Genomic DNA, 27,518 nt, shown 5'->3' with positions numbered 1-27,518 from the left:
AATCTTTGGTATAAACATTAAAAATGCAACGTTCCATTAATTCATTATCATTCAAACGCAGAGGCATTGACACGGCTATTGCTGTTGCTGGTCTAGATCGATTCCTCCCCATATTGTTGGGCAGGGGTATGATGATGCGGGCAATGTAAGCAGGAAAGGCACGCATCGCAGCACAGTTTCCCGCAGTAGTCTACGTTCACTGCAGAAACACGCTCTCAACTTGGCGTTCATTGACTTGACTCCATTAAGGTCAGGGATGTTCGTAACTGTCTAGACACGGTCCAATAATTAGTGAACTTCATCACAGCTAGTGATGGCTCGGTCTCGAACGAATCAGTTCGAACAAATGACTCTTTAACATGAACGAACCGACCTGATTCCCCGTTTCAGTTCGTCTCGTTCGTATCGTTCGTTCTCCGGGACTCGACTCCCAGCTCCACCCACTAGTCGCTGACTCACAAGTCACCGTTCGTTCGCTGACTGTGTTTAGCGGTGAGGACTGAGAAGTCACGAGAGCCAGACGGGCAACAACATCCTGATTCCGAACATGAAGCGCTCCTCAGCTAAAAGGAACTTAGTTAATGATGTGTTGATTGATGACCGTTTGCACCATCGCACGATCGTTATTAGTTTGAGAATGAGAACGAGGGAGGAGCTGAATCTGACCGACTCAGTGACTGAGAACCATGATTCACCGCTACCGGAAATGCGACTGAACGAACGAATGAACGAACGATTCGAACGACTCTTCTTGGCGAACTGACCGACGCGAACTGATTCAAACAACGAATCATGAAATCCACCACTAATCCACACCACCACAGCCTCACCGAAGTGCCTACAGTGCTTTTGGCAAACAATCGCAACAAAAAATGCCTGCAGAAATTCTCTGACACTGACATTCGCTGGTCTCAGCATGATTCATGTACAGTATGTCTTCTGTCATTGATCAATATGAGGACATTTTACCACGATGGTTGAATTAAAATCAGAGGGAGACAGCAAGTGCAGCTGACCTCCCACAAGCGACCTCCCACACGAGCAATGGAAATAACATGGGGTTTTTGAATGATCGTACATAACAAACTCTGTAGGTGGCGAAGAAGTAAAAGCTGGCTTTTTTCGACTGGCTTTTGGATTGTCGGTGCCGTTAAAATAGCATTCATAATCGTTTACTACTTTAACAGCATCGACAATCCAAAAAGCCAGTCGAAACAAGATGTAAAATGTGTGTAGTTCAAAACGTGACACAGCTTTTACTTCTCCGCCACCTACAGAGTTTGTTATGTACGATCATTCAAAAACCCCGTGTTATTTCCCATAGACATTTGACCAAGGGAACCGGAGCCTTGGAGACGGGACTTATTCTTCAGAGGTCTATTGCAGTTTTTATCAATGTCTGTGCCCGTAAAAAAAAAAATATATATATATTTTGTATTTGTACCACGTTGGTCATTTTAATGTTGTAATTTTAAATTTGAAATGCTCTTACACACTTGATTACATTGTTACTTTATTCCGGTAACCAATTTATGCATTGCACGATCTTGCTGTGCGTGCGATACAATGTAAAGTTGTGTTGTTTGTTTTCGAGCTGGTTTGCTAAAGAGGCTAATGTAGCTAACAATAACGATGACAAACGGGAACGCTATAAGTGCTGCAAGCCAGGAAATTCGACACAAGAGCAACGTGTGCGGGTGGTGTACGCGGCATCTGGAACACACATTACTCCGAACATGAGTCCGCCTACGGAGTCTGTTTGGAACGGCAGATTCAGAGTCTGTCTGGAGGTGCTAGTGGCCGTATCCATACCTTGCACTCTTTACCCATTTCTTTTAAGTCATACCTCACGTCTATTTTCAAATCAATCATTTGTAATTATACTGTTTAATCTACATTGAACAAGCAACAAGACACATTACCCCATTTCCAATAAGTTAATGCAATGAAACCAGCTTTACTAGCGATCATCTATTTATTGTGAATATTCATAGAAAAAAGAAAGTGATGTCCAATAAACAGGAAGTGATTTGAATATTCTACTTTACATTCAAAACAGCTGAACTCCACTTAGCCCGGCCTCCCCACCTGGACCACAAGCCAGCCCGTGAGCCGGGGCCAGCAATCCGTGCATAACAGAACTTCATAAATCTATTTATTATTATATATATGTTCTACACAGTGATAACAACAGTGATAAGGTGTCAGATCTACTTCAGGTAATACTTCAACAGAGACAGATGGGGAGACACGCGCCCACATGCTCACCTTTCCACAGGACAAACCGAGACAACTTAAAACACGGTGACACATGCGTACAAACTCCCAAAATATAGTAAGGATCAAACATCTCAAAACTACTACTTCCCACCCAGGCTAAACGTATGGATTTCGTAGAGAGGGGTTCGGGGCGTGATACGAATGAAGGCAATTAAGAGGAATATTGCAAGATAAGACAAACCACTGCTCAGGTCAGGGCGAAACATAGGACCAATTCTCCAAGTCCTTTGGTAATAAATATATGTGCTGTATCCTGGGTCCCGACTGAGTTGTGTGTGAACATAAGTGTGTCAGGCAGCCAGTCCAGGCAAGATGGCGGTGTTTGTGAATTGAGAAAAAAAGACTTTGTAGTGTAAAGAGAATGATATCAGGCACAGATGCGTGTTCAGGCTTTATGTGAGTAGTAATAAGTGGTTTGACAAGCACGGCAGCAGCATGCCGGCCAAAACTTGTGTATTCACAGATTAAGCAGCGTCTGCTTTCGTTCCACAAAACAGACAAAAACAAAAAAAAGGTACTTGACCAAAGTGGTGAGTTAAGAGTTTCACATTTCCTGTGCACTACAGGGCCTCTTTATGGACAAGGCAAACCAAACGATGTGGAAGAAATACAGGTTGTGATTCCTAAAATCGTTTTAAAAGCAATTGGGTTTTACAAAGATTACTTAGCGACTTAATAAGATGTCTATGTCTATGTCTAAAATAGAAAGGTGAAGTAACGCTAAAGGCATAAACTTTTTATCAAATCAATAATTTGTGTGCTAACGTGAAAACAGTTATTTCAGAGACAAGGTTAAGGATAAGGCCACTTCCAGGGGAAACGAGGATCATCAAGTTGTCCTAGTATGTCCTCCGTCTGAAGTAAAGACGCATCACGTCTTATTCCTGTCGACGGTCAGATTTAGAAACGGCCTGTTCCGCTCTTCCTGGGGCGACGAGATAACTAGAGGGGCGTGGCCCTCGGCTGCCGTCTACCACCGGAGCCCGAGGGCCGTCCTGCTAGCACTCGTGAAGCGGGCCGCTCCAACGGCCAAGTGCATCTCCGTACCAACCAACTCAAGGACGTGGTTTGGTATCCTGATTTAAATAGGACAGTGTGTGTGTGTGTGTGTGTGTGTGTGTGTGTGTGTGTGTGTGTGTGTGTGTGTGTGTGTGTGTGTGTGTGTGTGTGTGTGTGTGTGTTGTCAGCAGGAGGTCAGCGGAGCCAGGAGCAGGGCACCCACTGTGGCTCCGTGTCCAGCTTGTTGATGAGGCGCAGCAGCTCGCCGTAGGCCTTGTCCTGGTCCGTGTTCACGATGACGGCGTCAAACAGGTGGCCGCAGCTCTGCTCCATCTCCCGCGCCTTCTCGATCACGATGCGGAGCTCCTCGGGCTGCCGGCGGCGCGGGGAACAGTGTGTTAGAACGGACGCCTCACACACTTAGGTCTGGACGTGTTGTAATGAGGACTGACGCCTCACACTCACACACTTAGGTCTGGACGTGTTGTAATGAGGACTGACGCCTCACACTCACACACTTAGGTCTGGACGTGTTGTAATGAGGACTGACGCCTCACACTCACACACTTAGACCTGGACGTGTTGTAATGAGGACTGACGCCTCACACTCACACACTTAGGTCTGGACGTGTTGTAATGAGGACTGACGCCTCACACTCACACACTTAGACCTGGACGTGTTGTAATGAGGACTGACGCCTCACACTCACACACTTAGACCTGGACGTGTTGTAATGAGGACTGACGCCTCACACTCACACACTTAGACCTGGACGTGTTGTAATGAGGACTGACGCCTCACACTCACACACTTAGACCTGGACGTGTTGTAATGAGGACTGACTTCATAGGGATCAGAGCCTCCTGGTACAGGACACTAGGGGTGGAACCGTACTCATTCGTACTGATACAGGACACTAGGGGTGGAACCGTACTCATTCGTACTGATACAGGACACTAGGGGTGGAACCGTACTCATTCGTACTGGTACAGGACACTAGGGGTGGAACCGTACTCATTCGTACTGAAACAGGACACTAGGGGTGGAACCGTACTCATTCGTACTGAAACAGGACACTAGGGGTGGAACCGTACTCATTCGTACTGATACAGGACACTAGGGGTGGAACCGTACTCATTCGTACTGGTACAGGACACTAGGGGTGGAACCGTACTCATTCGTACTGAAACAGGACACTAGGGGTGGAACCGTACTCATTCGTACTGATACAGGACACTAGGGGTGGAACCGTACTCATTCGTACTGAAACAGGACACTAGGGGTGGAACCGTACTCATTCGTACTGAAACAGGACACTAGGGGTGGAACCGTACTCATTCGTACTGAAACAGGACACTAGGGGTGGAACCGTACTCATTCGTACTGAAACAGGACACTAGGGGTGGAACCGTACTCATTCGTACTGATACAGGACACTAGGGGTGGAACCGTACTCATTCGTACTGAAACAGGACACTAGGGGTGGAACCGTACTCATTCGTACTGATACAGGACACTAGGGGTGGAACCGTACTCATTCGTACTGAAACAGGACACTAGGGGTGGAACCGTACTCATTCGTACTGAAACAGGACACTAGGGGTGGAACCGTACTCATTCGTACTGAAACAGGACACTAGGGGTGGAACCGTACTCATTCGTACTGAAACAGGACACTAGGGGTGGAACCGTACTCATTCGTACTGAAACAGGACACTAGGGGTGGAACCGTACTCATTCGTACTGAAACAGGACACTAGGGGTGGAACCGTACTCATTCGTACTGAAACAGGACACTAGGGGTGGAACCGTACTCATTCGTACTGAAGTTTTTCGGTACGGGTCTAACGGTTCGATGCACGTTTCATTTCGGTATGTACTGAAAAAATATATATACTGTATATATATATATATATTTTTTTTTTTTTGAATTAACTTTTTTATTGATTATCACACACTCAGAGTGTCTCGTCTCGTCCTGATGTTTTGTGTTGAGGACCACAATGGAAATAAGTCCTGGACTTTATTGTGTTTTTATCCTAAATTGTATTGGATGTCTTTCCATTTGTGTAAGGCATTTGTTTGATACAATTCAATAAATCAAATCAAAATCCAATTGTTTAATAAAAATAAAATAATAATAACTGCTGTACCGAAAAACATACCGAAACGTGACTTTAGAACCGAGGTACGCAGCGTGACTTTAGTGTATGGTCACACCCCTAGGACAGAGCCTGTTCTACCAGAGGAGGGTGAAACGGCCACACTGACAGACCTTGGGGTTCTTGTTCTCCTTGGCCAAGAGGGCCCTCAGCCTCTCTTGTGACGGCGGGGCGATGAAGATGATGTAGGGCTTCAGGTCTGAACTCCTCAATATCTTCAGAGACTGAGAATGTAAGAGCAAAGAAAAAGATATGAACACAAAGTAGCCCTAATCAGCCAGTGGTCGCCATGACATCACCAACGCTTTGAGCACATCTACCAACCTGTGTGTGCAGACAGAGAAGGCAGATCTTTCCGGTGTTGATGACTTGTCTCACAGAGTCCGAACTGGTCCCATACAAGTTCTTCTCAAACTCGCCAGATTCTATCAGTTTACCTGGAATTCAGGAGATTATTGAAATGGTTATATGGTATGAACTATGGTACAAAAACATCAGTGTGAATGAGTCACGTGGGTCTGGATCTCTCACTAAACAGTTGTTTAGATGGTTGGTGGTAGTGTTGTTGTTTTTTTTTGTTGAAAATCTGCCTCTTGTGACATCACAAAGTAGGCGTGTTCACCTAGATGTGCGATAGACAGATGAGCAACGTTGGCTACAGTCCACTGGTATAATATGTTAGATTAGATTCATGTAAATAATTAATTGTGTAACTACACCATTTTTGTTTATGGAGTTGCCATCTAGTGGAGACAAGAAGGATCTCTGTATGAGTTAATCATCTAACAACTAATTGATACGGTCTTGCTCAATGCACCTATTGAATGGGTCACCTTAATCATTATCAGAAAAATCGCTCCCCCTGAGATTTTTTTCAGGAGCTGCCACTGCAACTGAAGCCTGGTGAGTTAGAACTGGACCAGAGTCCTGCTGAGTTAGAACTGGACCAGAGTCCTGCTGAGTTAGAACTGGACCAGAGTCCTGCTGAGTTAGAACTGGACCAGAGTCCTGCTGAGTTAGAACTGGACCAGAGTCCTGCTGAGTTAGAACTGGACCAGAGTCCTGCTGAGTTAGAACTGGACCAGAGCCCTGGTGAGTTAGAACTGGACCAGAGTCCTGCTGAGTTAGAACTGGACCAGAGTCCTGGTGAGTTAGAACTGGACCAGAGTCCTGCTGAGTTAGAACTGGACCAGAGTCCTGGTGAGTTAGAACTGGACCAGAGTCCTGCTGAGTTAGAACTGGACCAGAGTCCTGCTGAGTTAGAACTGGACCAGAGTCCTGGTGAGTTAGAACTGGACCAGAGTCCTGGTGAGTTAGAACTGGACCAGAGTCCAGCTGAGTCAGAACTGGACCAGAGTGAGTCTCTCCTACCATCATACGCTACCCCAGCGCTCAGACACTTGCAAACTATTACCCCGAGCGTCCAACAGCCGACTGTTGCAGTGAAGGTGCATAGATACCAGACGGAGTGGGGCCGTGTCTCCCGTTAACCGGCTGTGCACATAACAGAACTGGGGCGTGTTGCCGACACGAGTACACACAGATCCGTGCCCACCAGGGGGAGCTGTTGGCTGCAACAACATTAACCTACAACACCTCATCAACCCTATTCTAGTTTTCCCATGTATTGGCTGCACCCATGCATAAGCCTTTGCATATGCATAAGCTTACTGAATTTTGGAAAATTTGTGTATAAACCGCGGCTTATAGTCGGGAAAATACGGTACTATGAGTTTGACCGACCAGATTAAAATACATTCAAATCTAAACAGCATATGGCCCTTACCGGCAGCTAACTCCCCTTCAAACGCCTGACGAGACACAAAGTGGTAGTCCCTCGCCCCCGACTCTCCATCGCGACGGCTCCTTGTAGTGTCTGGAACACACCAAACAAATTTTTATTTTTTATTTTTTGACATTGCCAGTTAAAGCTTGTAAAGAATCAGGTTGTTTTTCTTACGAGGGACAGCCCCAGCGAAGCGCTCTGGTTGGCTGTTGACCAGTCTCTGCTTAAGCTCCGCCTGGCCACAGCTGAGTGGACCAATCAGAGCAATGGGCCGCTTCCTGTTGGCTGGTTGATGGTACAGGGCCATCTCCTCATAGGTCAGAATCTCTTCATTGTCATTATCTAAAACGGAACAAAAATAGCACACAGAAACTAAAGGAAGGAATATAAAGCGGTAGAATATTAGCAGAGCGGTGAGAGCTACCCCTGGGCCGTTCCACAACCCTTAGCCCATGTGAATAACTCTAAATTTGTGAATAACTCTAAATTTGTGAATAACTCTAAATTTTCATGGTCGAATAGTGGGTGGTATGAACGAATAATCGATTATTCGATGTGCGCCGACATTCACAAAGGCAGCCATGGACCATCGGCAAGAAATCACTTAATATCTTAAAACGCAAAAAAAAAAAACTTCAACAGTGATCAGTGTTTGTGTTGTGATAGTGCTACAGAACCAACATTAGTTCCGTCCGTTAATTCTTGTTTATTTGAATGGGAAAAAATGTTAACGGTCCAAATGTTGAAAATCGACTTTGACCCTCGGGAACGAATAATCAAATATTCTGACCCATCCCTACTAGATATGAGGCTGGAAAAGGCACCAGTCGGCCAATCAGCGAGCCCTAGTCACATAGAGATGACACCAGGCCAGGCCATTTGACATTTACACAATAGCTGTTATTTGAAGACACGTTTGGTAATGGGAATACGGCCCTCTTGATGGGAGTGGCTGAAGCTGATCCAATCAACTGGTTAGGAGTGGCTGAAGCTAATCCAATCAACTGGTTAGGAGTGGCTGAAGCTGATCCAATCAGCTGGTTAGGAGTGGCTGAAGCTAATCCAATCAGCTGGATAGGATGTGGATGTGAGGACAGGATGTGAATTTAATTCCCCTTTTCCCCTTCGATCAGCTTGGACTATAGATATGTTGGTTATTTGCAGCTATGAGCTAGTTGAAATGTTGCACATGGAAACTTTAAATGTTGGGACCAGAAACGCCACACAAGGAGCCAGCAGACGTACCTTCGTTCTTGTGGGCATTGTAGAGCAGCTTCTTCCTCTTCCTCTTGTTCTTTTTTGCACACCAGAGCTTTCCTATAGGAATCCAGAATGGATGACTTACTTACTTCATTCATTCTATACATTAGTGTTATTATCAGTGGTTTGTCTTACTTCATTCATTCTATACATTAGTGTTATTATCAGTGGTTTGTCTTACTTCATTCATTCTATACATTAGTGTTATTATCAGCGGTTTGTCTTACTTCATTCATTCTATACATTAGTGTTATTATCAGTGGTTTGTCTTACTTCATTCATTCTATACATTAGTGTTATTATCAGTGGTTTGTCTTACTTCATTCATTCTATACATTAGTGTTATTATCAGTGGTTTGTCTTACTTCATTCATTCTATACATTAGTGTTATTATCAGCGGTTTGTCTTACTTCATTCATTCTATACATTAGTGTTATTATCAGCGGTTTGTCTTTCAAACTGACCAGACTTCTCTGGCTCTTTGTCCTCTTCAATCGTCTGCTTCATGGCCTCTCTCTGCTGCTGGAAACTTTTGCCTACATCAACGGAACAGCAAAACCATACCGTCACGTTGTTGTGTTGGTGAACGCAGACCGCACAGACAGATGGTGCTTACAGAAACAGACGCACATTTGGTACGTACTCTACCACGTTTAGCAGTACATTGTGGCCTGTTCATAAGCACTGTAAAAGAAAGCTCAACAGAACAAAGCCTGGTTTTCCTTTTCCGCGCTACAGGATGGTGTAATGCTATTGATAAAATGAATCAAATACTGCTCCCTCTTCAACATATTTCCATATTGCACTCTTGCCTTCCAATAATGCCTATTTTGGTTGATGCCTCTAAACCAGGGGTGTCAAACTCAAATATACAGTGGGCCAAAATTGAAATCTTGGACAAAGTCGCGGGCCAATTGCATTAATTGGGGACATTGCATTATAACAGGGTCCGCGGGCGGAGTTGTTGACGGGGGGGGGTTGGTACGGGATTACGGGCTGCCGGAGTTGACGCACCAGGGTTTACGCGCCAAGACGCGCGTCAACGCTGAAATGCGATGTACCGGGGGGCCAGTTCTGATAGACATTAGATATTATCTGGGGGGCCAAATTAAATTACACCGCGGGCCGGATTAGGCCCGCGGGCCTCGACTTTGACAGCTATGCTCTACACTGTGTTCTCTTCTTTGATGGCACAACCTAAAGTCATCTAAAGTGACTTGTGCCTCCTGGTGGTAGGGGTGGGGCCGTACCGGGGACCAGCCCGGCCAGGGGCTGGTTCTCCTCGTCCCCGTCCCGGTACGCCTGCCACCAGTTGGGGTCCGTCTGACTGATGATGTGGAGGATGTCTCCCTTCTGGAAGGAAAGGCCCAGCTCTCTGCAGGGCACGTAGGGGTCATCTGAGGGGTCGTAATCAAAATGGGCCTTGACGTGGATCTGGGCAGAGGGAGATGAGAGGGGTCGTTACAGAGACGAGGCCACCGGGTTAAAGAGACCCCACAGCCGGCGGTGGACTCACCACGGTCTCCTTGATGGGCGGGGGTTTGCCCTCGGTGCTGGGGATCAGCACAAAGGTCAGGATGCCGTGCATGTCCGCCTGTGAGACACACGGGAAAAGTATTCAAATCCAGCCTGACTAAACACCTGAAGTCAACCTATTGTTATTCTACGGACGATATTCTGTCTGCAGAACAAAGGCGTACATGTTGCTTTAAAAACGTCTGACTGAATCGTTCAATGCGAATGAGACCAAAGATCAAGATCAAAGATCAAAGACTCTTCGTAGGTATTGGTTCAAAATGTTCCAAAGTCGTGAACGCCGGTCAGAGTCCTTGACAACAAACCTCTCTCTCCCCTTCCTTTCTTCAAAGTACGACGCCACTGCTTCTTTCTGATACGTGGAGTTGGGGACTTTTGCTTATGTGAAGATAAATCTAGAAGATACATGCTTGTCTGTCAAAAAATGCATGACATTTTAGTATACTGCCTCGTCAGCTATGTCCTTCCTTCTCTGCATTATGCTAAGCAGAATGCGATTGCTTGAACAATGATTGTTTTTTTGGGTTGCAAGTTTTGGCTCCCCTGTTGCTTAACTTTTTGGAGGCCTGCTTACGAGTGGTTTGTATTCGTTTACCAACTTTGACAACCATTCCAAAGGCCAACAACTCAGGGTTGAAGTGAGCGTTAGCAATATAGAAACTAACCGACAGTGGCTATTTGAAATTGACCCAGTGACGTAATTTTGTTAGCTATCAAACAACTTTTCACATTCCCTAAGGGGGGGGGGGGTATTGATTAGGCCTCTGGGGTTCTCTGAAGCAGACTTGTGATTAGTTGAAGACTGGAAGCTAATTGGCATAATATTGTTTTGGTTTGGTTTTGGTTTTTACGGTTTGGGTTTTCCAAAACTTTCATGGTACAGCAAAATCTATCCCGATGGACATTATGGGTCCTTTTGGCAAAAAGATTCAGCATGTCAAATAAGGCCCAGATACCAAGTTTCAGAATATTTTATGAATCGGGGTACGGTTGCTACCCATAGTTTTGACCACTAGTAATAGCGCCCCCAAACTCTTTGGAGACGTCCGTACTTCGGGTCTACATGTGCTCATTGAATTTAACACCTCTCAGGCGTTCAGGTTTGGAGTGGTTGAATTGAGCATTTTTGCCCTATTCACTTTCCATATATATATATATATATATATATATATATATATATATATATATATATATATATATATATATTTTTTTTTTTTAAAGGTCTCTGAAAGTCGTAGCGCACTGTATTGATATATGTCAGAGTTTTTGGTAAGAGAGAGTTTGGTGTAAACCAAAAAGTAAGTGTTGGAGCAGATAATTATGAAAGATAGGGAAGGAGAAAAAGGAAAAGAATAAGACACAAGGTAACAATAGTGTGGCTTGCTTTGCAACCACACTAATTAACAAACGATGCACATTAAACATGAGTAGCGCGTTATGTGATGATGACCCAGCCTCACCAGTATACCAGTATGTGATGGTGACCCAGCCTCAGTATACCAGTATGTGATGGTGACCCAGCCTCCTCACCAGTATACGATGATGACCCAGCCTCAGTATACCAGTATGTGACGGTGACCCAGCCTCCTCACCAGTATATCAAACACTTGGTTCACGTCCTTCCCCCTGATCTCCACGCCGTTGATCTCCAGGATCTCGTCGCCCACCGACAGCAGGCCGCTGCGCTCGGCCGCGCCCCCCCGCACCACGCGGCTGATCACCACGCTGTCCATGTCGTTACGCACCGTGGCGCCCTGCCGCGCACACGCACACACACACGCACACACACACACACACACACACACAATCCTCAGACCACAGCCTACTGCATCAGCTTTTTGTTATGTTCAGACAACAGGTTACTACAATACGTGTCATTTGTGCCAAATATATCAATGATGTATTTAACTTTATAAAATGATCCAGCCGGCCAAAGGGTGAGTGTGAGCCAGTGACCAACAAACTACTGGAGCCTTCACTAAATGTGATGCGTCAGAATTCATTTTCGAAGTCTTTCCTCCTAGCAGCTCTGCGTGTTGCCGTTGTACCGTGACGTCGCACGCCATTCATTCAATATCCATCCCTGTACTTGGAGCTCCCACCCCTCGCAGCGTCTTACCAGTGGTATGTCCCTGGCCTTCTCAATGCGCACTATCTTCACCGTCTCCCCGCCCCACTGGGTCAGAGTCTGCCCTGCGGGGGCCGCCGGCTCCATCTGCATCTCCCTCTCTGCCACGCCGTCGTGGGCCAGGAGCAACGCCTGCACACACAAGCACACACACACACACACACATGGATAATGGACCGCACAGTGGCTGAGTTCATGTGTCTAGTATATAGTGTGTGTGTGTGTGTGTGTGTGTGTGTGTGTGTGTGTGTGTGTGTGTGTGTGTGTGTGTGTGTGTGAGAGAGAGTACTTACCTGCACACGTGTGTCTGACAGTAGACTCTGCAGCTCTAGGCCGTCTTTATTCTGACTGGACTGGACCAAACCCTCCACCTGTTACCAATGGGAACAAACCGTAAACAACAACAGAGTACACAGGAAGGCCGCTACGTTTAGGTTGGTGCCGTAATTCTGGGATTCTTATTTATCCTAAAGCTACTAACTAGAGATGCTCCGAGCAGCATTTTTGGGCCCGATCACCGATTACCAAAATCATGATCTGCCGATTGCCGATCACTGCCGATCTATTATATATATATATCATATATATATATATGGATATATTTCCATATCTTTTATATATAATCTGGACAGCAGGCAAGCACCAGTTTCTGTTCCAACAGACTCTTTATTTCTTCTCTTTGGATCCCCTGTGACTGAAACATGTCGCTCAATGCGTCAGAATGTGTCTGTCATATACGGTGCTGAAATGTGCCTGCCACATACGTGCTGGTTATGCAAGTGCTCAGTAAACTAAACTGAACGTTAAACTGCCTCCTCTGCCATCATTACAGTGACCCATGAAAGCCTGGCAGTGTAGCACAGTGTTGTAGACGGAGAACTCATGCTGCCACTGGCCAGTGAGTAATGGACTAAAACTCGCGAGTAATTTACGTCAAGTGATCGGCTTTTTTGATCGGCGCTTTTGGGGTTCTCCGATCACGCTATTTTTAGCCAAAATCGGCCGATTATGATCGTCGTCCGATCGATCGGAGCATCTCTACTACTAACAAACAAAAACAACTAACAAAAAACTGTATTTAATTGTCTATGTATGTCTATACACTTATATGGATAATTGTTTTGTAAAGTCGAGACTTTGAAGGGGAATTCACCTAAAACACAGCCTAACCAACTAGCTGCCATGGCATTCACAGACCTGTGGTCAGTCAACTATCACTATATCTAACTATATACTACACCACATCAAAAACCTAAAGCTCCTGGGAGTGAATCTTTATAAAGATTATTGGGATTGTTTTTAATAGTACCCCATAAACTGTACTGCTTTTGTTCTTATTAAACTATTGCACTACTTACTTACTTAAAGCGTTTATTGTCCCCTAAGGGCGATTTGGTTTGCAGCAAGACATCAATAGACAACAAAGGACAAAAAAGTATGATGAGTAAGATGACCACTGGGGGCAGCCAATGGGTGAAGAAAACACACATGCAGATCAGTGCAGTGTGTATACAGGCATGCTGTTAAGCATCCCTGCATGACATCCATGTAAATAAAAATAAATACTATGTATCAAATAAATAAAAAACTAAACAGAAAACACTTTCCTCTCCATGGAGTACCATCATACAGCAGGAAATCATACCATATACTGTGCACCAAAAACACCACGAGTTCAGTAGAGAAATGGCACTGGGGACAAATGAATGTCTGTATCTACTGGTTTTAACTGCAGGGAATCTGAAACGTGACTTGGAAGGTAACAACTGATGAAGAGGATGAAGAGGACGACCATTGGCTGATGAAATAGAGTCTGCCTTTTTTTGGACAAATCTACTGTACAGATCTGTTAGGCTGCTTGGCACCTATGATTTTGCCACTGACCTTCACTATTATGGCAAGTGCCGCTTTATCCTTGACATTCAAATTCTCATACCAGCATATTATAGAAAAAGATAAAACAGATTCAATGTATGTATGATATGATATAAAATAGTCTCATAATGGTTTTATCCACATTGAATTTTGCCATTTTACAGAGGCAAGAAGGCCTTTCTTGCAGATATTCTCTGTGTTAAGATTAAAATTTAGCTTCGTCATCAATTTTGCTTTGAGCCAACTACCTCTACAGGTTGCCCGTTTATAGCAGTGACCTGGGTAGTTGGAGGTTTGCACCTATAATCAATGACCATGTCCTTAGTTTTAGTTACATTCAAGTGTTAGTGAGCACTATCACACCAGGCTATAAAATTGTTTAGAACAGGACCATGCTCAGATTCTTTTCCATTTAAAAGACAATAACTGAGTCATCTGCAAATTGTAAAATATGTCTGTTTGTGCGCTGGCTGCGACAGTCGTCAGTGTACAGGACGTATAATAGAGGGGACAGGACACGACCCTGGGGTGACCCTGATGGGTCATAATGGTGTTACTACCCTAAATGTTTTCTGAGGTGGTACGTGTAATAAAGAGAACCAGTGTGTGTGAGTGAGTGTTACCTCCATGGTGAGCTGCAGCGCTTGGTGTGTGTGTGGGTACGGCGGGGAGGGGCGGTGCATGCTGTTGGCCACAGCATTGTGGATCCTCAGTGCAGACTGGAAGTCAGCCTGGACATGGAGACGGGTGGCAAAAGAATCCATATTCTTATAAGCACTAAAGCCCACCTCTGAGGTACAGGGTAACAGACAAAGGCCTCATAGTGGTGAACATCACAGGTGGTAACCATCCCTGTGGCGTGATCACTAAAGACCAGGAGAACAGATGGCTACCAGACCAGTGGATCACTAAAGACCAGGAGAACAGAGGGCTACCAGACTAGTGGATCACTAAAGACCAGGAGAACAGAGGGCTACCAGACTAGTGGGTCACTAAAGACCAGGAGAACAGAGGTCTACCAGACCAGTGGGTCACTAAAGACCAGGAGAACAGAGGGCTACCAGACTAGTGGATCACTAAAGGAGCCAGTTCCTGAGTTAATTGTGATAACGAGGTGGTAATAAGCGCTAATAAGCGGGCCTCTTCATGTTACCTTCTGGAGCATGGACAGCACAATCTCCACGTCGCTCTGACTCTGGGGGTCGGACAGGCAGCCCTTCACCTGCTTCAGGGACAGCAGCAGCTCCTCCAGCTCTGGAGAACACACACAATTAGAGAGGCCAAGAGAAAACCATTTGAACGGTTTGATTCATTCAGTACAACGTAGGGGTGTGAAGATTAACCCTCACATATTAAGATTAACCCTCACACATTAAGATTAACCCTCACATATTAAGATTAACCCTCACATAGAGGGAAATCGATGTCAGAGACATAGATTTCAAGAAAAGGCTGAATCAATTTAAAACCATCGGTCCAAACAATTTGAGAGGTATTTGTGAAACATCGATATGGTTGAGGTTTTTAACTGCAGAAAGCCCTCTTCAGAGTACTTCTTGATCTCACTCTTATTTTACTTTCTCCATACGTTGCCTTCATCTTACCGTCAATGCCCCCTGTTTTACACTGTGTCTTAAACCCTTATTCCATGCAACCATTCCTGCAACACCACTGGACTACTGCTTCGATTTTCTCATCAACGAGGTTATAAAGCAGTAACTACGATCTTTATTCATAAATAATTAAGTGGTGGAGAAGGGTAATTAAGTGAGCTGACAGCTGTCTACTGAAAACATCTTTCTCAAATGCCGCCGCCTGAGTTTGTTGTTGCTGGTGACGTAAAGAGGTCAGCCGGTGGCTCTGTTACCACTAGTTGAAATGGTTACAGCGCCACGTACCGGGGCATGACACGCTTCGGCCAATGAATCGGTTTACTCACCGCCATGTATAACCGGACAATTGCAGTTGTCCAATTGCGGAGCATAGTCGAACTATGGCTTTAATCGGAATAAGCTGTGCATGTAAACGTACTGAGAGTCTGTGCGTGTGCTGGCTTCCCAGCGGCGGTTGGGGTTAGGGTTAGGGTTAGAGGGTTAGGGTTAGAGGGTTAGGGTTAGAGGGTTAGGGTTAGTGTTAGAGGGTTAGAGGGTTAGTGTTAGAGGGTTAGGGTTAGAGGGTTAGGGTTAGAGGGTTAGTGTTAGAGGGTTAGGGTTAGGGGGTTAGGGTTAGAGGGTTAGTGTTAGAGGGTTAGGGTTAGGGGGTTAGGGTTAGAGGGTTAGGGTTAGAGGGTTAGGGGGTTAGGGTTAGAGGGTTAGGGTTAGAGGGTTAGGGTTAGGGTTAGGGTTAGGGTCAGGGTTAGAGGGTTAGGGTTAGGGGGTTAGAGGGTTAGGGGGTTAGGGGGAGGAGCCCGGTTCTTACCCAACACTGTCTGTGCGTGCTGGCTCCCCAGTGCGGGCTGCGGGGGCGCGTGCGAGTCCTGCAGGAAGGTGGGGTTGTCGATGCCGACGTGGGGGTTCTGGGAGAGCTTGCGGAGCCTGAGGGACGCGTTCAGATCCAGCTGCCTCCCCTCCTCCTCGCGCCGCCGCCGCAGGTCTTCCTGAAAACACAAACGCGCAAGAGTTACCGGGACGACGGCGTGCTCGCCACACGGAAACACGTTATGTAGGCATCCACGCAACACCCCCCCTCAATACTAAGAACATGGTTAAAAATACCCTGATACATTCGGTCATAAGATAAAACGTGTGACCCAAACAAGGCAGAGATGTCAGGTCAAATGTGTCACTAGTCGTATGAATGTTTAACCAATCTGCTGTTGACGTAGGTTCAACATTGGGGGTCAAGCAGAAAAGGTCCGTTCACTCAACCCAAACAGAGTTTAGTGTTCCGCTGTGGGTCTCAACGAAGATGAACCCGACTGTTTGTTTACACCGGCTGAAAAGGTTTCCCCGGTCATATTGAAAGTGTGCCCACGAGCCAAAGAACCAGCCTCTACCTGATGCTGCCGTATCCTCTCCAGCTGAGCGGATCTCCGTACGGGCAGGGTCCTGCTCCCCAGCTCCCCGGGACAGTCCACCGCCATCTCTCGGTGCTGAGAGCCTCCCCTCATCTCGTCCTCTCCTCCACCTTCCCCGTCGCCAACATGTCCGTTAAGATGGGAGCTTGTCATCTCATGCATACACGCAAACCCACACGTGTGTGCGTGCGTGCGTGCGTGTGTGTGTGTGCACGCTTGCGTGTGTGTTCTGTGGTAAGTGGGCGCGTCTAGGAGGGCAGCTCCTTAAACCGGGTGGCCATGGCAAGGTCGGCTGCACAACACCTGAGAACACATCAAGGGTAGGATACGTGAATCATGATGCGTTTATTAGCCTTGTACCGTTCTGTAGCCACCAAAATCAAAGCAGACAAATGCATTTTACAACAACACCTACACAAAGCAACAACAGATATAAGCAGTAAAACGCAGTAGGAAGTCAATGGGGAAATAAAGAAAAAATAGAAAATGCATTTCCTGCAGAAAATGTGGTGAGTGCTGTAGTGCAAAGTGAGGTTGAAAGTATGTTTTAATAAAGCCATTTAGTTTACTAAGATGTAAAGAATGTTGACTGGCTTAAATCAAGTGAAACAGAGTTCAAAGTCTAAATGGAGCAAACAATGTAAACATGCACACCATTTAAAAAATGTAAAATGGTTGGAAACAAATAAAGTGAAGAGTTAAACAAATAGCTACAGTGATAAAGTTTGAATACATATGAGGAGAAATATAGAACAGCTGAGCTGAGCTGATAAAGTTTAAAACGGTTTAATCAAGCCAGCGTTAGTCGCGCGTGTGTGACGTAAAGAGGTCAGCCGGTGGCTCTATTACCACTAGTTGAAATGGGCACAGCGCCACCTATCGTACCGGGGAATGACACGCTTCGGCCAATGAATCGGTTTACTCACCGCCATGTATAACCGGACAATTGCAGTTGTCCAATTGCGGAGCATAGTCGAACTATGGCTTTATTCAGATTAAGCTGTGCATGTAAACGTACTGAGTGGGAGAACAGACCTGAGTCTGAAGTTTCTTTTTGCATTTCTCCAGCAAAGGGAGAAAAAAAATGCATTCTGAAAAGACGTGCCCCTACTCAGCCTCTGATCGGCTCTGACCTGATATTCTTCTTGGCTAAATGTGGGTAGGAAAAAATAATAAGGTATGTGTGAAACCACACCATATACTCCTCCTCTAACGACATCACAACCTTAAGCACTTCTTAAAATGAAGAGAACTATTGATTTTTCTTTCATCAAGAAATATGCTGCAGCCCCCGTTACACTTGTCCCCAGTCCACGTTCCACCTGTCCACGTTCCACCTGTCTCCTTTACACCTGTCCACGTTCCACCTGTCTCCTTTACACCTGTCCACGTTCCACCTGTCCACGTTCCACCTGTCTCCTTTACACCTGTCCACGTTCCACCTGTCTCCGTTCCACCTGTCTCCGTTCCACCTGTCCACGTTCCACCTGTCTCCGTACCACCTGTCCACGTTCCACCTGTCTCCGTACCACCTGTCTCCGTACCACCTGTCTCCGTACCACCTGTCTCCGTACCACCTGTCTCCGTACCACCTGTCTCCGTACCACCTGTCTCCTTTACACCTGTCCACGTTCCACCTGTCTCCTTTACACCTGTCCACGTTCCACCTGTCCACGTTCCACCTGTCTCCTTTACACCTGTCTCCGTTCCACCTGTCTCCGTACCACCTGTCTCCGTTCCACCTGTCTCCTTTACACCTGTCTCCGTTCCACGTTCCACCTGTCCACGTTCCACCTGTCTCCTTTACACCTGTCCACGTTCCACCTGTCTCCTTAACACCTGTCCACGTTCCTTTGTGCCCTTAAAAGAAATGTGAACGGGAAGGCCAAATGGCCTTTCCCCTAAAATGACGAAATTCCAACCCTGCTGGGCGGTATATCGATATTTGAAATATATCAATATTTTTTCAAACAAGATAAGGAACAAGCCGCTATCGTCAACATCGATATAGTTCATTTGCGTGAAAGTACAGCACATTTGCTCCAGATAACAGCCGTTTCTAGCGCGCCTGCTACTTCCTCAGCCTGCTTATCTCTCTCCGTCCCGCTCTGCCTCTGACTCACACAGGGTTGCCAGATTGGGCCAGCCCAATCTGGCAACCCTGCTCACACACTCTGCCCCGGCCCCGCTCTTCCACTCACGCCACTTTTTAAAATCCCCTTCAGCGCGAAACACTATGTTATTGCGTCAACAAATGTCGATATATATCTTATATCGACATTCTGCTTGAAAATATCGAGATATGACTTTTGGTCCGTATCGACCAGCCTGCCATGGCTGGTCGATGCCTGCCATTTAAAACACAATCTTCCCAAAAACAAACAACTAGTCAGCTGTCCCACTCGTGGGAAGAATACACTGGATCATTTTTATTCTGTCCACAAAGCAGCATATCGTTTACTTCCCCTTTGGAATTATGATCACTGTTTAATTCAGACGGTCCTCACCTACAAACAAAAACTAAAATGAGTCAAACCGGTCCAGCACAGCTAAAAGGTGGACGACTGAGGCAATTGGGATGCTACAGGACTGTCTACTCTAGCCACCACACCACCTGTGACTCATATAAACAGACACTGTGTGTACATATATTTATTTTTGTGAGAAAACCTGTATTCTAGTGCTGCCACCAACGTCCATTTTATTTTGAAGACTGAAGGGCCAAAACATAAAATGTCACCCGAGCCATAAACAATACAAATAACTTAAATGTTACCAAATCAGAAATTACAAATGTAAACAATACAAATAACTTAAAGGGGACATTATGAAAACAACACTGTTCCTGGGATTCGGGGTGTTGTTTTGGGTTTCTGGTGTTGCCACACGCATACAAACTTTGAAATAAGTCTGTACATGCTTTTTTGTCACGCAGCAGAATTGATCATTGCAAACTGTGTTGATGGACATAAACGGTGTTCTTTTTCCCAATGATACAAATACTATAAAAATGTCAGTTTGGGATTTGGGAATGCATAATTTGGATGATACATTAGGCCTGCTCAACCCTGCTTGAGCTGCTGCCCCCGCGACCCGACCCCGGATAAGCGGACGACGATGAGGAGGATGAGGAGGACATTAGGCCTACTTGGACTAAAAAACAACAAAAATAAAACAAAAAAAACAGCTATTTCCCAGGATTCCCGGGAAATGGGTTGCCTTTTCCTGGGATCTGATTCATCTAATTTTCAGGAAAAATATTAAACCCTACTAGATCTGATATTACCCTCCAAACAGATGGCACGTAGACTACGGATGGCACGTAGTCCTAACTAGACCTTCGTACTCATTTCATTCATACCGATGGTCTAGAACTGCTATAGAGACAAACGATTGCTCACTTGAAGGCGGGTGCTGTTGAAGTTTAAAAGCTATTGGCTCTGCCCAGTGCCACTCCGGATCTGCCTTAACCAATCGCTAACGTTTGGTCGTGACGTATTTCATGCTTAGCAAACTACTTCACCACTAATGGAGCCAGCTGGAAAATTTAACTTTTCCCGAATCCCGTGGGAAGAAGCGCCACAACATCTTGACCACCAACAAAACTAAGCAAAGCCTGTTCCTAACCCTTTAATTTATCGATACTCGTCAGAGTTTCCACAACAGACCGAATAGCTTCATTAGCATCTTTCTCCATGGTCTTCCTGCTGCTTCCTGGTATTTGTTTAACTGAAACTCGCGCACAACCTGTACGTCACTGTTCTCAGGCCGCGCTTCCTGTTCGCGGATTGGAGGGACAAACTTGAGGGAAAAGAAATCGTTCAAACATACAGCGCTCCCAGACCGAAGTACTGAAGGGAAATGAAAATTGAGCGGAAGTACGGAGGCGGGCGGAACCAGGCTAATCTAAAAGTAGTCCAAAATGCCAAATATTCCTTCAGAAACAATGAGCATAAACCAACCCTTTAGTGTGAAAACCAAACAATTATCTAAACAAATGGAAAAAAGAAATCAAGACAGTTAAACAAAAGATCTGTTAAGAAATGCTTGTCCTCGTCTCACCTATCCAAAAAAAAAAGTACAATTCTGCTCTGGCCTCTCCTTTAAAGGAGAATTTCACCGGTAGAGACATGAATCTGTATTGAAAGTGGGTGATATATGTAGTCGAATAGTAACATCAATTTCTAATTTGGTGCCTTCTTCACAGAGAAAAGGCACACAGTGACTTTTTGGTGCTTGTGGATTGAAGACGACAACTCCCACAATGCCAATCAGCGTTCACTCCCTGAGTAACAAAGCATAACAGCCAATCAGCGTTCACTCCCGACGTAACATAACAGCCAATCAGCGTTCACTCCCGACGTAACATAACAGCCATTCAGCGTTCACTCCCGACGTAACATAACAGCCATTCAGCGTTCACTCCCTGCAGTCCAGAGTGAATGCAGCAGGAGGAGAAAGTGATTGTTGCCATTTAGGGACTCCCGGAGCTCTAGATCTAAATAATATAATAATATATCATATTATATAATATATAGGTATCTATATAATAATATATAATATCACTGCCAAAAGCTATGTGCGCCTTTGGATGATATTATGAATTAAAGACTGCGTCGGGTTCTCGACGTCTCTGGTACGTCCACAAAAAGTAAAGACTCGTAGTGGGGGTTATAGTAGTGGGGGTTATCGTAGTGGGGGTTATCGTAGTGGGGGTTATAGTAGTGGGGGTTATAGTAGTGGGGGTTATAGTAGTGGGGGTTATAGTAGTGGGGGTTATCGTAGTGGGGGTTATCGTAGTGGGGGTTATAGTAGTGGGGGTCATCATAGTGGGGGTTATAGTAGTGGGGGTTATAGTAGTGGGGTTATCGTAGTGGGGGTTATCGTAGTGGGGGTTATAGTAGTGGGGGTTATAGTAGTGGGGGTTATAGTAGTGGGGTTATAGTAGTGGGGGTTATAGTAGTGGGGGTTATAGTAGTGGGGGTCATCGTAGTGGGGGTTATAGTAGTGGGGGGGGTTATAGTAGTGGGGGTCATCGTAGTGGGGGTTATAGTAGTGGGGGTTATAGTAGTGGGGTTATAGTAGTGGGGGTTATAGTAGTGGGGTTATAGTAGTGGGGGTTATAGTAGTGGGGGTTATAGTAGTGGGGGTCATCGTAGTGGGGGTTATAGTAGTGGGGGTTATAGTAGTGGGGGTCATCGTAGTGGGGGTTATAGTAGTGGGGGTTATAGTAGTGGGGGTTATAGTAGTGGGGGTTATAGTAGTGGGGGTTATCGTAGTGGGGGTTATAGTAGTGGGGGTCATCGTAGTGGGGGTCATCGTAGTGGGGGTTATAGTAGTGGGGGGTTATCTCAGCCAGAGTCCTGCGGTGACCCGCACAATTTGGATGAAACAGGAAAAATAATGTACTGTGTCGGACACGGGTGCGGGTCGGGTCGGACGCCTGAACAGCACGGGTCGGTCGCCGTTTTTGCGATTGCGAGCGAGACTTCACCGGTGCTGGATATGTTATTCAGGAGCGGAGGAGTCAACTAAAACTGTCCACAATGGATGATGTGCTTTTCTTGCACAGCAATCTAAAGCACCACGCCAACACCAGATAGTGTAATTCCCCGGCGTTCAATCTAATGTGTCTCATTTTCCTTCGGGTGTGGGTCGGGCGTCGGTATCAATTTATAGGGTCTGGTCGGGTGCGGAATGTAATTTGCGGGTATGGGTTTGCAAAAAAGACCCGTGTATTGATTCTCGGCCATGGTGGAGAAGGAATTGGGGGAAGAAACGTTGGCTTTGACTCTGAAGTCCAGACTGAACCGCGACTTCAGATTGATGTGGAAGGACCTGAGACGTCGGAGAACCCGACGCAGTCGTTCTTCATAATATCATCCAGGCGCACACAGCTTTTGGCCGTGATATTATACATTATATCATAGATGTCTATATATTATATTATTTAGATAAAGAGCTCCAGGTCTCCCGCAGGAGCTCCCGGATTGTTCTAGATATCTTAAAGAACACGGCCAAAAGCTGTGTGTGCCTCCTCCGGATGGTATTATGACTAAACGACTGCGTCTCTGGTACTACATCATTGCTTCTTTAGTGCTCTGCCGGTCACACGGTAACGTCAAAATCCATACCGTAGCACCACAAGTATCCTCTCTATACCATACACCCCTAAAGGGCTGATTATGGTCCCACGTTCACGCAACACAGTAGTTTTTCAGAGCCAATTTATTATGGCTGGGAAAGAATTTGCTTGGCCATTCGTTTTTTGCTCTACCAGTCCCCTTGGAAGGTGAGCCAAAAAGTTAATTTAGCACAATGGTTGAAATGATAACCTGCATGGGCTCAAGCTAGATAGGGGAGGAACGAGTTAGGAATGTGAAAAGTGCAGCTTCAGGAACTACTAATGTAAACAAAATAGATCATGTGACACACTTGCCACCAAAAACAGCAGTGGAGTGGTGTGTGTGTCGTCCCTCTGAGAAGCTAAAGCCACTCTTATCTACTCTACATTCCACACCTACGCCCACACAGTACCAGTCTGTATCTTATCAAGGTAGAGAACAAAATGCCAGAATAAACTAAGAATAGAACATAAATACTTGGTTCCTACTAAATGTTTAAACATTTTGTTTGCTTGTAGCTCAAGACTCACATTTCCTACTTTTTATTTTGGTGACACCCTAACAAATTAGTTGGAAGCCTTTATTAGATGTGAAAATGTTATTTGTCATGTACGAGCTGCTCATTAATTTGAACAGATTCACTCACTTTAAATACTTTTTAAATACTTAGAAAGTATTTAAATACTTTAAATACTTTAAATGTTTTTGTTGCATAGGGGTCTATTTGTACAGCCAGCACCTAGACATCTCTTTCCTCACAAACCAAGTGTTTGTGCTCCTCCTCCTACATCAAATACCTAATAATAACAGGCTGCTAATTGGGTCATATAATCCAATTACTTTTGCTTTTCATTTCTGGCGATCCGTCATCCAGAATAGTGGATTTCTTGAATAGCGTTAATGCTGCTGTGCAATTTAATTGAAACCTTGCACAATGTACTATAGACTTTTTTAGTTTTTATGATCAAAGCAGTGTGTCTTTATTGAATTTTAAGGGGGTTAAGTTTTCAAATAGAGCACTCACACCGGCGCCTCAATACAGCAAGAAAGAAAGAAAGAAAGAATGAAGAAAGACATTAAATCTGGCTCTAGCTTCCTGTGCATATTGGTTAGGGATAGGGGTGGGTTAGGGTGTACTCCATAGTCTGGTCTGCATTTAATCAGTTAACTGCTCTTGCTAGACCTACCTGCATTTCAACTGTCCTTTAGTTGGCGGTAAAGGTTGGAGAGGAATATCTGATAGATTGAGGGAGAGAGACAAATTCCCCAGAGAACAGAGAACTACTGTGTTGTTCTGGCCTATGGCCCAATGTGCCCGTCCTAACCTCTGCTTCACTGTTTGTATTTCCCCACGTCTGACCATGTGATACCACCTTTAATGTCTGCTGTGACCCAATCCCCCCCCCCCAAAAAAAAGATTATTTGGGGCCCATATCAAAGGGTGGTACAGTCTTGAATTAATGAGTTGGTGTCATTAACTACTATGCAAATAAGGATTTTGGAACGTCTTTCAAAGGGTCTATATATATATATATAAACGTTGTAGGGTATATTAAGTGGCTAAATTAAACAAGCCGGGCTGCCAAGAAATATTAGTAGTGTACATGTCAGTACACTAAAGGGCTCCTTATGGTCCCACGTTCACGCAACGCAAGGACCCCGCAGACACGCTTCAACGTAGTCGTGAACGTTTATGGTCCTGCGTCAGGTTTTAGTGAGCGGACCAATCACAGCGCTTGCGGCTGCGTCGCCTCGACGGAAGGTTACAATTTTCGAGAGGCGCACGTCAGGCCCTCGCGGTGGACACAAGGAGGGTCCGCAAGGACGTAAGGGGTCCGTAACCCCCGTGCGTTGCATCGACGTGGAACCATAATCAGCCCTTAATGCTGAAAATCATTACTGCCCTTAAACCAAAATCTCAACCCTCCCCCTCGCTGTTGTGCGTTCACGTGCAGCGTAGGGTTATCCCATTAGTCCCTTTATTGAGGGCTAAGGGGTCGGGCTAACAGCCCCTTAAAGTTGAGATTTTCGATGGGCACACTAGCACTTTGGGCCCCTTTGAAAAAGTTATTGATAAAATGTGATCTTTAATGCCTTTTTGTAATGTGCAATATTACTTCCATTATATCACAGGTTCTTGTTTGAATGATATTTTTTTTACATTGATGGCATACTACCTCACCTCAAGTTTATTCTGGTTTTATATATTATGTTGATCTTGTATAATGTTTGACCCAACATAAAGTGCAATATTGCAGTTTCTAACAGATTGTGAGCATGAATAATATTCTTATCTAATCATACCGTGTTTTTCCATGTGGGTAAGGTTGCATAAATAAAGATCAAAACCCTGTCAATTTCGTAGGGGTAGGGTTGAGGGGAAGGGGAAGGGGTAGGGTTGAGATTTTGGGGTAGGGCAGTAATGGGATTGGGCCCATTACCATCCACGTCTTTCCCCCACAACTGACTGAGAGCCCATGAAAGTGAGTTCACCTTGGCTGCTTCAACCAGGAGATCTCCATCATGACATTACAGTAACTTTCCTTCAGGGTCATGTTTTTAGTTTGTTTGACTTGTCAAGTGAAGGACACTCACACCTGTGTGTTATTGCTCTATTGACAGCTCTAGACTCAGGGTTGCCAACTCTCACGCATCTGGCGTGACACTCTAACCCTAACCCTCTCTTTCAGCATCAATCTCACGCTCTCACGCAACAAATGTCACGCCAAAAAACCCCAAAACTCCCTTTAATTTTCTGTTGATGACTTGACTAGACCAGACCACATTGTATTGTTTTTAATGAAAGGGGAGGAGTTGAAGACATCTCCCTACAACATTCCAGTTGATCCGCAGAAAACGTCTGTCTGCCCACAATCCCAACCCCCCCGCCGCCCTCTCCGGACCCTGTTATAAATGTAAGCATTATAAGACTTTACAAAGTCTCACTCCAGCCAAAAACCAAAAGTTGGCAACCCTGCTAGACTGGTAGCTCAAGAGACAGTGCATTGCTTGTAGTTTGTTTTCACTGTTGACTTGTTCACATTACAGTTTCACTTTGACTTTGTCTTGACAATTATTTAAATTTCCACTTCAAAGTATATAAACAGAGGACTAGTGGCCTAGCCCTCTATAGAATAACCACTATTCTGAGAATATTCACCATCTATTCTGTGAAGCAAACATGTCTATTATAAAGTTACTCAACACCTCACCAAAACCTGGCAGAGTGTGTGACGTTGATGTCACAACAGTAACGCTTGACTCATTCATTCCACACAGTTGTCATGCTTGCAGTGACCCATGTCTGATTAAATAACCTTAAATCATTGGATTTTTTAACCACCGCCATTGAGGAAACATTGTGTTTCCAACTGTTGGACTTACCTCAGATCATTGATTAAATGCAGTGGTCTCTTCTTGACACACATACCTTATGATGCCTAAATCTGTGTGCATCAGTGTATACCTCTGTGTATATCAGCAACATGATGGTTATATATATTTATCATGGATGCCTCCATCAGTGTGTGTCATGGTGATTATACACTGATATGTGGATGCCTACATCTATTATGTGTGTATATCAGCAACATGGTGATTCTACACACCTTGCAGTGGCTCCTTCCCTCTGAGCTAACGTGAGGCTGACGCTAAAACACACATTGCACTAGACCAGCTTCACCTGCGGGACGTTCACGGCAGTACGAACTACTGAAACACTCACAAGTGGTGGTGACAGCTAGCTAACAGAGCTACTGCTCAGCACCTCTGCTGTGGAACTCATCGAGAATTACATTTAAAACTACTTCAAATGGTCGACCGTAAAGTAATAGTTTGCTTAAAAATCTGAACAGAGTTCCGAAAAGTGTTTTTTATAGTGGTATTTTAGTAACATGCTACGGTTAGCGGCTAACCAGCTAGCGGGCTACAGCCAGTGTTGCCAGATTGGGCCATATTTCCCGCCCGATCTGGCTGCAGCCAGGGTGCAGCGCGCAGGGTGCAGTTGAATAATCTGGCAACACTGGCTACAGCACACGTACCTGTTGATAACAAAGACACTTCGGACAAAAACACACGAAGTACTCACAAATAGTGCGTGACGTTCCGTTATTATGGCCCTTTAACCTGTGAATCCGGGTAAAAATCGGTTTAATAAATCCACTTATGAGTGTTTTTACACGGGTTAACACAGCAGACCTCACCCTTCTCCGTCTGTCATTTATACCCGAACTTCGGGGGAGGGGTAGTTTTTCTTTTCGCAAATGAAACAATGCGTGTGATTGGCTAACCCCGTGGAAGGAATGCTCTCTCGGCCAATCTGATCAGGCCTTGTATCAGAAGAGCGCCTC

The 27,518-nt window shown here is 45.3% G+C and overlaps 1 protein-coding gene across 1 annotated transcript; it reads right to left on the bottom strand.

Moving 5' to 3' along the window:
- Nucleotides 1–1,956: 1,956 nt before the first annotated feature.
- Nucleotides 1,957–27,399, bottom strand: pals1a (protein associated with LIN7 1, MAGUK p55 family member a). The gene is made up of 17 exons (XM_084482383.1): nucleotides 27,257–27,399; nucleotides 17,024–17,347; nucleotides 16,447–16,624; nucleotides 15,182–15,282; nucleotides 14,652–14,759; nucleotides 12,447–12,524; nucleotides 12,145–12,285; nucleotides 11,618–11,779; nucleotides 10,006–10,083; nucleotides 9,740–9,923; nucleotides 8,954–9,025; nucleotides 8,474–8,545; nucleotides 7,403–7,570; nucleotides 7,229–7,318; nucleotides 5,767–5,879; nucleotides 5,556–5,666; nucleotides 1,957–3,651 (listed from the first exon to the last, which is right to left on the bottom strand). The coding sequence occupies exons 2-17, from the start codon at nucleotides 17,204–17,206 to the stop codon at nucleotides 3,475–3,477; spliced, it is 2,016 nt and encodes a 671-aa protein (XP_084338509.1). The 5' UTR covers nucleotides 17,207–17,347; nucleotides 27,257–27,399; the 3' UTR covers nucleotides 1,957–3,474.
- Nucleotides 27,400–27,518: the final 119 nt, after the last annotated feature.

Source organism: Micromesistius poutassou, assembly GCF_964030765.1.
Source record: "Micromesistius poutassou genome assembly, chromosome: 17".
Lineage (NCBI taxonomy): Eukaryota > Metazoa > Chordata > Actinopteri > Gadiformes > Gadidae > Micromesistius > Micromesistius poutassou.
This window is presented reverse-complemented; position numbering and strand designations above follow the sequence as displayed.